General features: G+C 39.4%; 1 protein-coding gene and 1 long non-coding RNA gene across 4 annotated transcripts in view; one reads left to right on the plus strand and one right to left on the minus strand.

Moving 5' to 3' along the window:
- Positions 1-12,427, plus strand: part of myo5b (myosin VB) — a 355,668-nt gene that overhangs the window by 202,198 nt on the left and 141,043 nt on the right. For all 3 annotated transcript variants that reach the window (XM_062972559.1, XM_062972560.1, XM_062972561.1), the window contains exons 6-7: positions 9,509-9,652; positions 10,777-10,858. In XM_062972559.1, the coding sequence (XP_062828629.1) occupies positions 9,509-9,652; positions 10,777-10,858 (226 nt within the window). The remainder of the gene's footprint in view (positions 1-9,508; positions 9,653-10,776; positions 10,859-12,427) is intronic.
- LOC107982332 (uncharacterized) overlaps positions 1-12,427 on the minus strand; it is a 190,252-nt gene that overhangs the window by 29,523 nt on the left and 148,302 nt on the right. The gene's annotated exons all lie outside the window — the stretch shown is intronic.

The following is a 12,427-nucleotide window of genomic DNA, read 5'->3' on the forward strand; positions in this document are numbered from 1 at the left end:
AGAACATCTGAGGAATCAGAAACAGAAATTCCAGGGAAATGTCCCAAAGATTCTGGCTAAGAGCTCACAGCCTCTCAGCCTCACAGCTCTTGAGGGATACAGCCCTAAAGTTTCCAAAGAAACCTCGGAGAGGGAATAGCACCACAGATCCACGGAACCCCAGCTGAAACATTTGCAAGCCTTGGTTGGTAGGTCCACTCGATACCTAGACGCATTTGGAATCGGTAGTGGGACCCACAATAGCTAGGCCCATATAATAGACAGCCTGGGAGAGGTTATAAGGGGGTTTTCTTCTTATAGAGAAAGAACAGTTATCCAAAGCCAATTGCCTGTCCCCTGGGGACAAGACAGAAAAGACCAACAGTTTATTAAGGAAATCTTGAAGTGTTATTTGCAATAATAAAGACTCTGTTATCTCATGAAAGACTCAAAGGACTATCCTTTTCAGGAAAAGTATAAGTCCTATACAAAGACAATAGTTACAGGCCCAGATAGATGATACAGAACATGTATCATGTCCTTATCTGGATGGGTATATTTAAGTTCCTTATTTTAAACACTAAAGGCACTGTTTACAACATTGTTGTTTGTCAAGACCCAGGCTACAGAGCACCAATAACCATGCGCAGAGGCCAGATTCTATCTAATATCTTTATTAAAGGAATATATAAAGTCAATAAAAACAAGTGAAGAATATAGTTCAGAAGTAGACCTTTCAGGGAAGGTCAAATATAGTCCAGGAAAATAATGTCCAATATGTGATATTAGAGTCCAAAGTTATAATCCATTAACCGAAACACACACTTTACCAAGCAATAGTGTGGGGAGAAGACAAGGTCTCTTAGTCCATTGAAGCTTGACAACAAGGCTGGAAAACAAACTAGATTCTTGGCAAGACAAGACTTGATACAAGGCAAACAAGAAGCAAGAACAAGGTCCGTGGCGAGGTCCGTGGCAAAACGTGAAACAAGGCAGGCTTGGAACTTGGTCCGGGAAACAAGGAACTGGGGTTACGAAGTCCACACACGATCTCTCTCCTCAAGCTGACGAGTTGACTCCGCAAGGTTTCCCTTGCGGCAAAACACCTAAATAGGGTCTCGTTTCCCGCCAGAAGAACACTTTCCCTGGAGAACAAGAAGTGAAACCCAACTCTGTCCAGATGCATGACTCCTTAGAATTTCCCAAGGGAAGCAGACCTAATCAGCTAGTTGTTTGGCTGCAATTCTGAGGCTCCGGCGATTAGCCTCCCTGGCTCCTCTATCTCTATTATAATTGTCCTTTCGGGAAAACGGGGGAGAATTCTGCCCAAGGCTTGTTTGGCTGACTTCTTGAGGGCAAACATCCTCCAGGTGCAGGGGCTCCGATTCTGGCTGAACCGGTGGAAATCCCATGTTTTCCTCCTCGTCTGCCACAATAGTACTAGGAACAGGACTACAAGGCCCATGAGACATCACATTGTTGTTTAAGTCCCTTGACTTAAGCCCTAAAGATAGTATTTACTGCATGGACCACACAAGGCATGCTCTTATTGAATGAGGTCCTGACCATCCAGAAGGATGTGCCTGGCTCTCACGGAGGGAGAGGCTGCGAGAGGTTCACCAATGACGTGGTCACCTGTCTGAACAGGGAGCGTGAAGGCCTTGTCTTCTTGCTATGGGGCCCCTGGGCCTGCAGAAAGGGGAGGCACATTTACCGGGGGCAACATAGAGTCCTGGAGACTGGTGCCACCGGCAACGATCTTGGCTTTTGGGGGTGCAAGCACTTCTGCATCGCCAACGAGCTGCTGCAGGTGGCAGGGAAACAGCCAATTCAATGGGGAGCTCTCTGAATTGGCTTCTTGTCTGATCTGGTATCCTGGGCTTGTTTTTTGTTGTTCCAAGTTATGGAACTGGTTATGTTTCTGAATTGTGGAAACAAGGTTTGCTTCATGTTTTATAAATGTACCATATCCGTATCTGGATGGGTACATTTAAGTCCCTTGACTTAAACACTAAAGGCACTGTTTACAACATGGTTGTTGTTTTTTAAGTCCTCTGACTTAAGCACTAAAGATACTATTTACAACATTATTGTTGTTCTTGTTGATGTTGTTGTGGTAGTGGTGAGTTATTGTAATAAATTCATATTGGCTCACATTTTGGTCTTGTAATTCTGGTTTGTCCACGGCTACACAGCCTGGCCCCTTCCATGCAACTTGAATAGTTCCACTTTGCTCTGTAATTGATATGGTTGTGTTTCATTTTAAGATGTTTTAAATAATTCTTTTGCTATGTTTAATTTTGTAATTTGTACTGTGTTTTAGTTGTACATTACACTGATGTTTTAGGGCTTGTCCCCATGTGAGCCACCCCAAGTCCCTTCGGGGAAATGGAGGCGGGTTATAAGAAATATTATTATTATTATTATTATTATTATTATTATTATTATTATTAATATTATTATTGTTATATAGGCAGATACAGTCTTTCATACAGTCTGGTCCCAAGCTTTAAATTTCAATCCCAACACTACCCTGGAATGGGCCAGTAGACAGAGCTGTTTCATCTCCATAACTGGTTATAGGGCGTTATAAGCAGCCATTGTCATCAGCCTGGCCGGAGCATTCAAAAGTGTTGCAAATTGGCACACCAGCCTTATGCATCACTGCAGCTTAGGCATTGGCATGATGTGCAAATGGAAAAAATGACATTGAGAAACAAGAAGGAAGATGAAAATAGTATTAGGAAGCAAATTTTATCTCATGAGCCCCATCTAGAGTTTACTCATTTTACCCTCTGGAAGTCCAGTTATTATCACTGTTCAAGTTTTAATTGTTGTTGATGTTGATTATGTTTTTATGCAATTATTGTTTTGATTATTGATCTGTATTTTAATCTGTTGTTGTCTGGGCATGTCTCCATGTGAGCTGCCCTATGTCCCTTTGGGGAGATGGAGGTGGGATACAAAAATAAAGTTGTTATTATTATTATTGTTATTATTATTATTAACTGCTACTGAAATAAACAAATTGTGGTTGATTAGTGCAGTATTGCTCTTCAGTGGAATTTTTTTGGTGATGATGGTAATTACTGTTTAAGTCTAGAAAGCATGTATAAGTCCAGAAATTATAGTCAAAACTCATAAAGCTGGGTCAACGCATCCACAGTTCAATGTAAGTAGTGTACCTTAACTCTTATCTAAAATCTGCCCCCCCCCCTTCAATGAATACAGTGGCAAAAGGCTAGAACCTGAAAGAAGCACTGACTCCCTCTACTTTCTCCACTACAATACCTTCCTGGTTTTCTTTTAAATGCTTGGGTAGAAACATACCATTGGTGACCAAGGGCAGCTGGTCCTCTGAGATGGCCATGGGCCTTTTTCGTCCTTGTGGAATGACCCTCAACTTATCCATGTGTCACATTAAAATCCATTATTTTGGTTCCGAAACCTGCCCTCAACTTACACACGAGGTCGACTTATACAGTAGTATGTATGGAAGATTATCCAGTGTGCTATTATGAAGTACCGTAATCACTGAAATAATAGAATACTTTATATCCCCCCTCTTTGAAGTGGATTGTAAGAGGTCAGAGTTGGACTGTGTTGGTTTTCTAAAAAATCTTTATGTTCACCCCTTGTTTAATAGATCAAAGCTGTCAGCTTGTCCTGAAGCAACCAGGGACTACACTAAGTCAGTTAAATTGAATACATTTAGAAGATGAGATCAGAGTGAAGACAAAAGTTAAGATGGTTCAATTAAGATCAAGGACAAGCGATTTGAGAAAAGTCATTCCAAATGCCAAGGCATTTACAGAATGTGGGAGAGTGAGAAGACTGAGAGGTAATGTGATAGCCACATTTAAATATCTGATAGAAGATGTGAGTTTGTTTGCTGCTTTAGAGGATAGGACATAAACGAGTGGATTCAAATGACAAGAAAAGCAATTCAGACTTAAAGTTAGGATGAGTATCCTTGTTGCTCAGGAGTGGAATGAACTATCTTGGAATGTGATGGACTCACCCTTGCTGGAGATAGCATAACAGAAGTTAGGTTGGTACCTCTCATTATTATGTACTTTAGTAGTGGATTCCTGCACTGGCAAGAGATGGACCAGACAGCCATTGGGATACCTTCCAACTCTGTAATTCTAGAGCAATCTATGAACAAGTTCTAGATTCCGTTATAGGCTCTATCACAAAGACATTAGCAATAAATGTGCATTATACCAAGCTTGCACATATTTGTCTTAGATCTTATTGCACAACACATCGATCAGTTTAATACATCACTGCTATATAAGAAGAAAAGATTGTAACATTCTGGAAAACTTTGGAAGCTTATTTCTGAACAAGTGTAGACCACTATCATTATTATTAGTCTCTTAAGAGAATACAGCCTTCTCTCAATATTTACAAACTTTTGCAAATTTTATTCACAGATTTGATTAAACACACTTGCACCCGTTTGCCACACAGTTAATAGGAGTTTCAGGAATATAGCTGACACGGAAATCAGAGAGAGCATGCAATTGCAACACTTGATTGCACCCCCTTGCCTGTTTTGTGCTGATGGTGAAAGAAATGTTATCAATGGCTTAGTGGCCATCATGCTTCTTCTGAGCCAGAAGCAGCTGGCCTCTGAATATAGGTTGTTGGGAGCATATCATACAAAAGGCATTGCATCCTTGGAGTTTGCCTGATAGACTCTCAGCTTGAAAACTTTACAGTCTCACTCTTCTTTGTGTGTGTCATGTGAACTGTTTTATTACTGCTCCTTCAAGGTTGTAGATGCATTTAAATGTTTATTAAAAAGCTTGTTCATATTTCACAAACTGCAGTGAGGGAGAGGAAAGAGAGATAACATTCATAAATTCCATATCACTATCATTTTCTTCCCCATAGATTTTTCTATTCATCTTAAATTATGAGAAGCTATAAATCTTTCCCTAAAATACTCAAGGGTTTCCTTGGCCCATCCTATGTGACTATTGATTATTTGCTCCACATTTTAACTTTACAGGGCTATGTTTAAAGTAAAATTGGAGGTTATGATAGCAGCAGTACTGTTGACCTCAGATATCTGCTGAGTGCTTGGGTGCTTAAGTCCCTTCCCTGTGTACCAAAATCCATGAGATGGTCCAGTCCCATTATATGATGGCATAATAAAACAATGTCCCTTATGTCAAATGGAAAAATCAAGGTTTGCTTTTCAGATTTTATTGAAGTGGGGGATATTTTCAAGCTGTGAGTGATTGAATCCATGATGCAGAATCTGGATATTTGGAAGGAGCAACTGTAGATTGTTTGAATGTGGTATGATTTATTAAAATCTGAGATTTTGAGGATGCTGATAATTCAGACAAAACTTTTAAAGTTAACTTTTTTAGTCTATATGTACTAGAGTCCTTCTGCCAGCATGGAAATTCAGCAGAGGATTATAGTCCAAATGTTAAATATGTGTCCCCTTGATGGGTGCCTGCTACTTGACTATGGTACGTTGGATAGATTGGTTCAGGGGGCTCAGAAGGTGGATGGACATCCTTTGGACAAGGTGTTATCCATTGCTGGTTTGTCTCTGAAATGAAATGAAATGGAGTTTCCATGTTTTATGCATGGAGGTGAACTGGGGTAGTGCTGTGTCTGTTCCATTTGTGGCTTCGCTTAGAAGGTCTCCGTTCCTTGCAGAGGCAAGAAAAAAAAAAGAATTAGCATCTCTTTCTCTTGGAGACGCTCCAGGCTTTTTGCCCAATTTGTAAACACAAACAGACTCCTCCTTTGCCTGTGCAGTCTGAGTTCTCCTGCTGTCAGATGGCATAAAGTCTTGTCTCTCTCCCAGTTTTGCAGCCCAGATTTTTATTACAGCAGAGCAAGTTAAACTTCAGAGGCCTTAGTTCAAATCCTGGGTCAGCCGTCAAGACCCATTTGGAGGCACTTTTCTGCCTAATTTTGTTGTGAGAGTAGAATTTGGATAAGGAAAGGCCCCGTTTTGTGTTAGCCCAGACTCCTTAGAAGGATAGAATATAAATGTTAATAAGACGAATGCATTCTAGTTTTCACAAATACAGCTCTTGTGAGTACACATTGTAAGTACAGATTGGATATCCCTTATCTGTAATGCTTGGGACCAGAAGTGTTTTTGATTTTGGAATGCCTGCATTTTTATGTAGTTGCATAATGAGATGTCTGGGAGAAGGGACATAAGTTTAAATATTCATGTTCATATCACCCCAAACATATAGCCTGAAGATAATTTTATAACACAATATTTTCAATACCTTTTTGTATGAAACAAAATGTGGGTACATTAAACAACCAGAAAAACAAAGGATTCACTATTGTATCCACTCATGTAAACAAATTTGTATTTTGGAATACAGTAGAGTCTCACTTATCCAACATAAACAGGCCGGCAGAATGTTGGATAAGCAAATATGTTGGATAATAAGGAGGCATTAAGGAAAAGCCTATTAAACATCAAATTAGGTTATGATTTTACAAATGAAGCACCAAAACATCATGTTAGACAACAAATTTGGCAGAAAAAGTAGTTCAATACACAGTAATGCTATGTAGTAATTACTGTATTTATGAAATTAGCACCAAAATATCATGATATATTGAAAACATTGACTACAAAAATGTGTTGGATAATCCAGAACGTTGGATAAGCGAGTGTTGGATAAGTGAGACTCTACTGTATTTTGCATTTTGTAATTTTGGATAAAGGATCCTCAACCTCTAATACATTCTTTTCCAACTCAGTTAGAAAGAAGGCAAGTGTCACAAAAGATTAGAACAAATATTTTCTACTGGATCTGCTTCTCTTATGGTTAGCTTAGTATATTTTTTGAAGGTTTACACTCAACTACACCTTTCTTATATTCAAGATAAAAACGGTGCACACTTGTTTTTCTAGCTCTTCATAAAGTTTAGTTTGACTTCATTTTTAAAAAATGTCATTCCATCCCAAATCATAAAAAATCAAGAAGTTACTGACAGAGTGCCAGTATTTTCCCAGTGGACACCAAGCTGAGTCTATTAAAGAATTGATAAAAGATTTGAGCAGTTTTTGGGGAGAACAAATCAATAAACTATCTTGAAGACATGCTGTTAATGTTTATTTTTCTTCCCCAAGTAATGAGAGGTTTCATTTTTGTCTGAAAGTCTCTTGAGGCCTATTGGCCTTTTTGGTTTTGTTTACAAAAGTGCAGTCAAATACAGGTGTGTGTGTGTGTATATATATATATATATATATATAGCCTAAATACTGCAGCCTCCACATAGGATCCCCAGAGGGACGTATCCTGGAACCCAAAATACTGCACAAAAACTCAAGCTTCTCACTGTCACTTAAAAACTACATTCTACCATTTCTATTTGTGTGTATAAAAATAAATATTCTTAGTTAGGAGTACAGCGAGAATAAAAGGAGTGAATATAGAAATGTTTTCTTTCAGTTGGCACTAACTCTTGAATCTTCCAAAATCAATAGATGAATGCTGTTCCCATTTCACATGTGAAAGTGTGTCTATAATCATATTAAAAGGGTGCTCGGTTTGTTGCAGATTGTAGATGGTAAATAGAAGCTCTTACGTGTGCCAGTGAACTAAGAATCACGCTGCAGGATAATGATGTACCACTCAGAATTGCAGAACAAAGTAAAACAGGATCTTTACTGATTCCAAAGGATCAACAGAGCAATGGTCAAATCAAATCAAATCACGTTTTATTGATTAGCTCATCGGCCGTAATAAAACATTCAACACAGACATACATACAACATACAACCCGTGGTACAAGCGAAGTTAAAATAAACAAGCTGTTGACAAGATCCCGTTCAGGTCAAATATCTGCATCACCTCCACAGTTTACCCCAATTGATTCCAAATATGCAATTCTCAGCTGTGTTGCTTTGCATAGGAAAAGGGCTGTTTTGTGTGTTATTTTAGGATTCTGGCCGGCCAACAAAAATAAAGTTTTAATATGTGGGTCCCAGTGTGTTTTATGAATAATATATGGTCCAAGGCATTCGTCTCTCTTTCTTATACAATTCATAGCTGAACAGTACATGTGCAATATCCTCCACCTCTGATGCTCCACAAATACAATTGTTCATTGTATGGAACTTGATTAAACCTTCCGTGTTTGACCATCGTATCCAGTTGCTCAAAACGAGCTCTGGTAAATACCCTCCTGAGGTGTTTAGGCATTTCTGTCGTTAGATACCGGGCTGTTTGGAAAGTATGTTTAAAGCGGCTTAACCATTGACTGAGGCCAGCTGGAGGCTTGCTTGCTAGCTAGCTTGCTTGCCTGCCTCGTTGCTTCCTCCTCCTCCTCCTCCAATCGGGCAATTTCGCAGCCTTGTCCTTCCCCTGTTTGGCCGAGGGAAGGGGAGCCACTCTTTTCAGAAATTGGCGCAGCCACCTAGAGAGAATCGTCATACGGACAGGTAGAATTTGTCAACATTTGAAGACACTTGAGGTGCAGTATACTTCCAGCAATATCCAAGATATGTTTGAAAGAACCTGATTTTTGAAGGCACTTACTCTCTCCATACTAAGATTCACACCCTATTTTTTAAAAGAAAAAAAAGAAAAAGAACAGAGCAGCAGAGGGGAAAAAAATCTAGGACTCCGTCTGCAATCATAACATCATCTCTGATTCATATGACCCCAGCACCCCTATCAGTTCTTTGTTCTCCTTCACCAGCCCAGCTGTGAAACAACTGCTGGGCTGGAAGCAAGGAGATGAAGAGCAAAAGTGGACAGAAAAAGCTGTTGACTCCTTGGTGAAGAAGCTAAAGAAAAAAAAAGGGTGCCATGGAGGAACTGGAGAGGGCACTCAGCTGTCCTGGGCAGCCCAGTAAGTGTGTGACAATCCCACACTCTTTGGATGGAAGATTGCAAGTGTCTCATCGCAAAGGTTTGCCGCATGTCATTTACTGCCGAGTGTAGCGTTGGCCTGACCTGCAATCGCACCATGAATTGAAACCACTGGAAGTTGTGAGTTTTCATTTGGTTCAAAACGAACAGAGCAATCGTATTTACACCAGTCCTTCTGATTGCTTACAGAAAATCAGCAGTCACGAGCAGTCCATAAATATGCTTCGGTAGCAAATAAGCAGGCTTCATAAATGACAAGGCCTCACTGAATAGGTAGTCATCTTTTCCAGGCAGCTACTCAGCAAGCACTCTCCCTGAACAGATCCTGTTCAAAATGGTTCCCCAGCAGCAGGATAGAAAAGGTATCAAAACAAATTCCCTGATTCTTTTGCAAGTTCAGCCAAACAGCTGCATTCATTTCCCTTTTCCAGTCAACACACACACACATAGTGCTTTTGCAAACATTACACACTTTACCATACTTTGCCATTATGTCTGACTTCTTCTGTTTCCTTTTTGTCTTTTAATATAACATTTAATATAACATTGATTTATTTATAGGCAACTGTTGACTTACAAAGTGTACTTAATGCACATCCTTGCAAAAAGGATTTCTGTTTCTCATACTCCTGTTTCATTTCATAAAGGCAATCGGGAATGCAAAAACAACCCGCAATGACAACAGCAGTCGGTTTGGGAAATACATTCAGATCGGCTTTGATAAAAGATACCGGATCATCGGTGCGAACATGAGGACGTATCTGCTTGAGAAATCAAGAGTTGTATTTCAGGTTAGCTTGTTTACCATTTTTGGATGCTTTTCCCCATGTTTCAGAGATCAAACTACGTGATGCTGGGCCCTGAACTAAAACACTAGGTAACTTTAGATTACTTAATTGAATTTGTACGTCTTTTTGCAAAATGAATAACACTTATTCGTAGTGTAAGCATTCTGACAGTAAGTAGGGTCTTTACCTAATAATAAACTTTTCATTTATTTTCTTACTACACTTCTAATCACATGCATTATTAATCCTCTAGTTTTTGCCATAATGTGGCCATCCTTTGAAAGTTTATAACCACTGCTACTCACATACAGCCATTATCTGCATCCTGTTTCCACTGGGGTCCCAACCACCTCCAGACGTGATAGTGCATGTCTACCTGAAGCTTAGATATTGTATCCCATGAATGTAATTTAATGTATTTATCATTTATTTTGAGTATTTATACCCTGCCCTTTAGCCAAAAAGGCTCCCTCCCAATGTGGTTTGCAGACTGTTAATTTGACCATTCCCTGCCTTTGGGATTGCAATCTAAATAAGATATGAGACATAATGAAAAGGGGAGAAGATTAAGCCCACCAGATATTGCCTCTTCTTCTGTCCCTTTATGACAAGGGCAGTGGCAGTCGGGATGGAGTTGGGGTGAGTCACACTGGAAGACAGTAGAATTAATGCAGTTTGACACTTAACACAGTTTGACATAAATAGCTTTTTAAAAAAAACATTTAGTGGAGGTTATGCACACCACACACCCACAAAAGTGGAGAGTCTTCTGTATTATTCTTTCATGAGAATCCCTGGATGAATCATGACTTTGTGCATGCAGCCAGTTCTCCTGATAACACTAGGAATAACAATGGCTTTCTTCACCAGTCCGTAAGGAATAGTAGTTTTTTATACTTCCAATCTTTTGTTAATGCTGGTCAGAACCATGGCTTTTCTGCTCCCTAAAAATAGCCACACATGGTTGGTTAACTGTGGGTAACATAAATAAAACAGAAGCCATACTTAACTAACATGTTGGCAATGGCAGGGGGTAAAATCTGTAATTTGGATACAGTGGCAAATAATGGCCCAGATTATCCTTGATGCCAGTTTTTGTCTCTAAAACCAAATGTTTTACTCCTCAGGCAGAAGATGAGCGAAACTATCACATTTTCTATCAGCTGTGTGCCTCCGCTGGTCTCCCAGAATTTAAAGATCTCTCTCTAAGTGAGTATATGTTTGTATCTTCAGGCTCTCTCCACTGAAAAATATTTGCCATGTAGTTTTCTATTCCATCCATCATCAAATTGGCGAGATAGATACTTGGCATGATATTGCATATGTCCACTTTCTGAACTCTGTCACATTTATGAAATGGATTATATGGTGCTGTTAGCAAGGAAGGATTGGGACTGAAAATGCCAGCAGACCTGGGCTGCATGCCTCTCCTTCAGCTCTTTGGGTCAAAAGAAAGATTCTGCTGTGCAGATCACTTTTCTCGGGTGTAAAAACCGTGCCTTACATCTAAACATTGTATTGCAATAGATTCAAAGTGTGTAATTCCTCTCTCTCTCCCAATGCATAAGAATTACAGTAGAGTCTCACTTATCCAACACTCGCTTATCCAACATTCTGGATTATCCAACGCATTTTTGTAGTCAATGTTTTCAATTCATCATGATATTTTGGTGCTAAATTTGTAAATACAGTAATTACGGCACAGCATTACTGCATACTGAACTACTTTTTCTGTCAAATTTGTTGTATAACATGATGTTTTGGTGCTTAATTTGTAAAATCATAACCTAATTTGATGTTCAATAGGCTTTTCCTTAATCCCTCATTATCCAACATATTCGCTTATCCAACATTCTGCCGGCCCGTTTACGTTGGATAAGTGAGACTCTACTGTATGTAACTGCAATCATAATGTAAAAAGTTTGAGATGCTTCTCAATTATTTTTCTTTATGGCTAAATACTGGACAGGTTTGAAGCACATGCTTATTAGGGGAACTTAAGAGATTCCAAGAGAGAACATATTAATCAAATATGTGAATAATCAACTCCACAAAAGTCAAACCCACAAATGTGGAGAGATGATTGTACCCAATTAAAGCACTGTAACTTCACTGACTGTTATGATTCCATCCATTGAATCTGGAGAGATATATCAACTCTCCAAACTACAAGCTCAAGATTTCATAAAATGAAGCTGTCACAATTAAAATGGAGCCATGGCTGCAATTAAGTGGTCAAAAATCACTCCCAGCTACTTGGGCTGTTCTAGATTAATCAATGTTGGCAGTCATTTTGACACCCAAAAGTCCTGTGGCAGTGAGCAGTTGCCCATCTTTGCCTATCAATGTTGGACTTTTTGGCACATTACCTTTGTGTATATTTTTAAGATACCAGATTACATTAGATAGGAAATTGCCCTTTACAAAAACTAGGATATAGAACAACACAGATCCTATCAGGAGGCGCTGAGAGAAGCAAGAGAAAAAGGAAGAGAGGAAAGCTTTTCCCGGGCCCTGGAGGAAAATACTCTTTCATTCTATTAAATCAGCAGCTTTGAACTCTAGTGGCTGGGAGGGAAATGCTTGATGGAAAATGCCAGGCATGATAGGAAGCTGAAAGCATGGGGAGGTTGTCCCTGCGAGGTATTTAACTGCATGGGATATGTTTGCGTTTTCTTTTTTGGCTCTAATGGCTTTTGAGGAGAGAGCGCATCTATGCCTTCCAGCTGGGCTTGTCTCTTGGTGGGTGTTTTTGTGTTTATGTCAGTGTGAAATGCT

This window comes from Anolis carolinensis, chromosome 2, assembly GCF_035594765.1.
Source record: "Anolis carolinensis isolate JA03-04 chromosome 2, rAnoCar3.1.pri, whole genome shotgun sequence".
Classification (NCBI taxonomy): domain Eukaryota; kingdom Metazoa; phylum Chordata; class Lepidosauria; order Squamata; family Dactyloidae; genus Anolis; species Anolis carolinensis.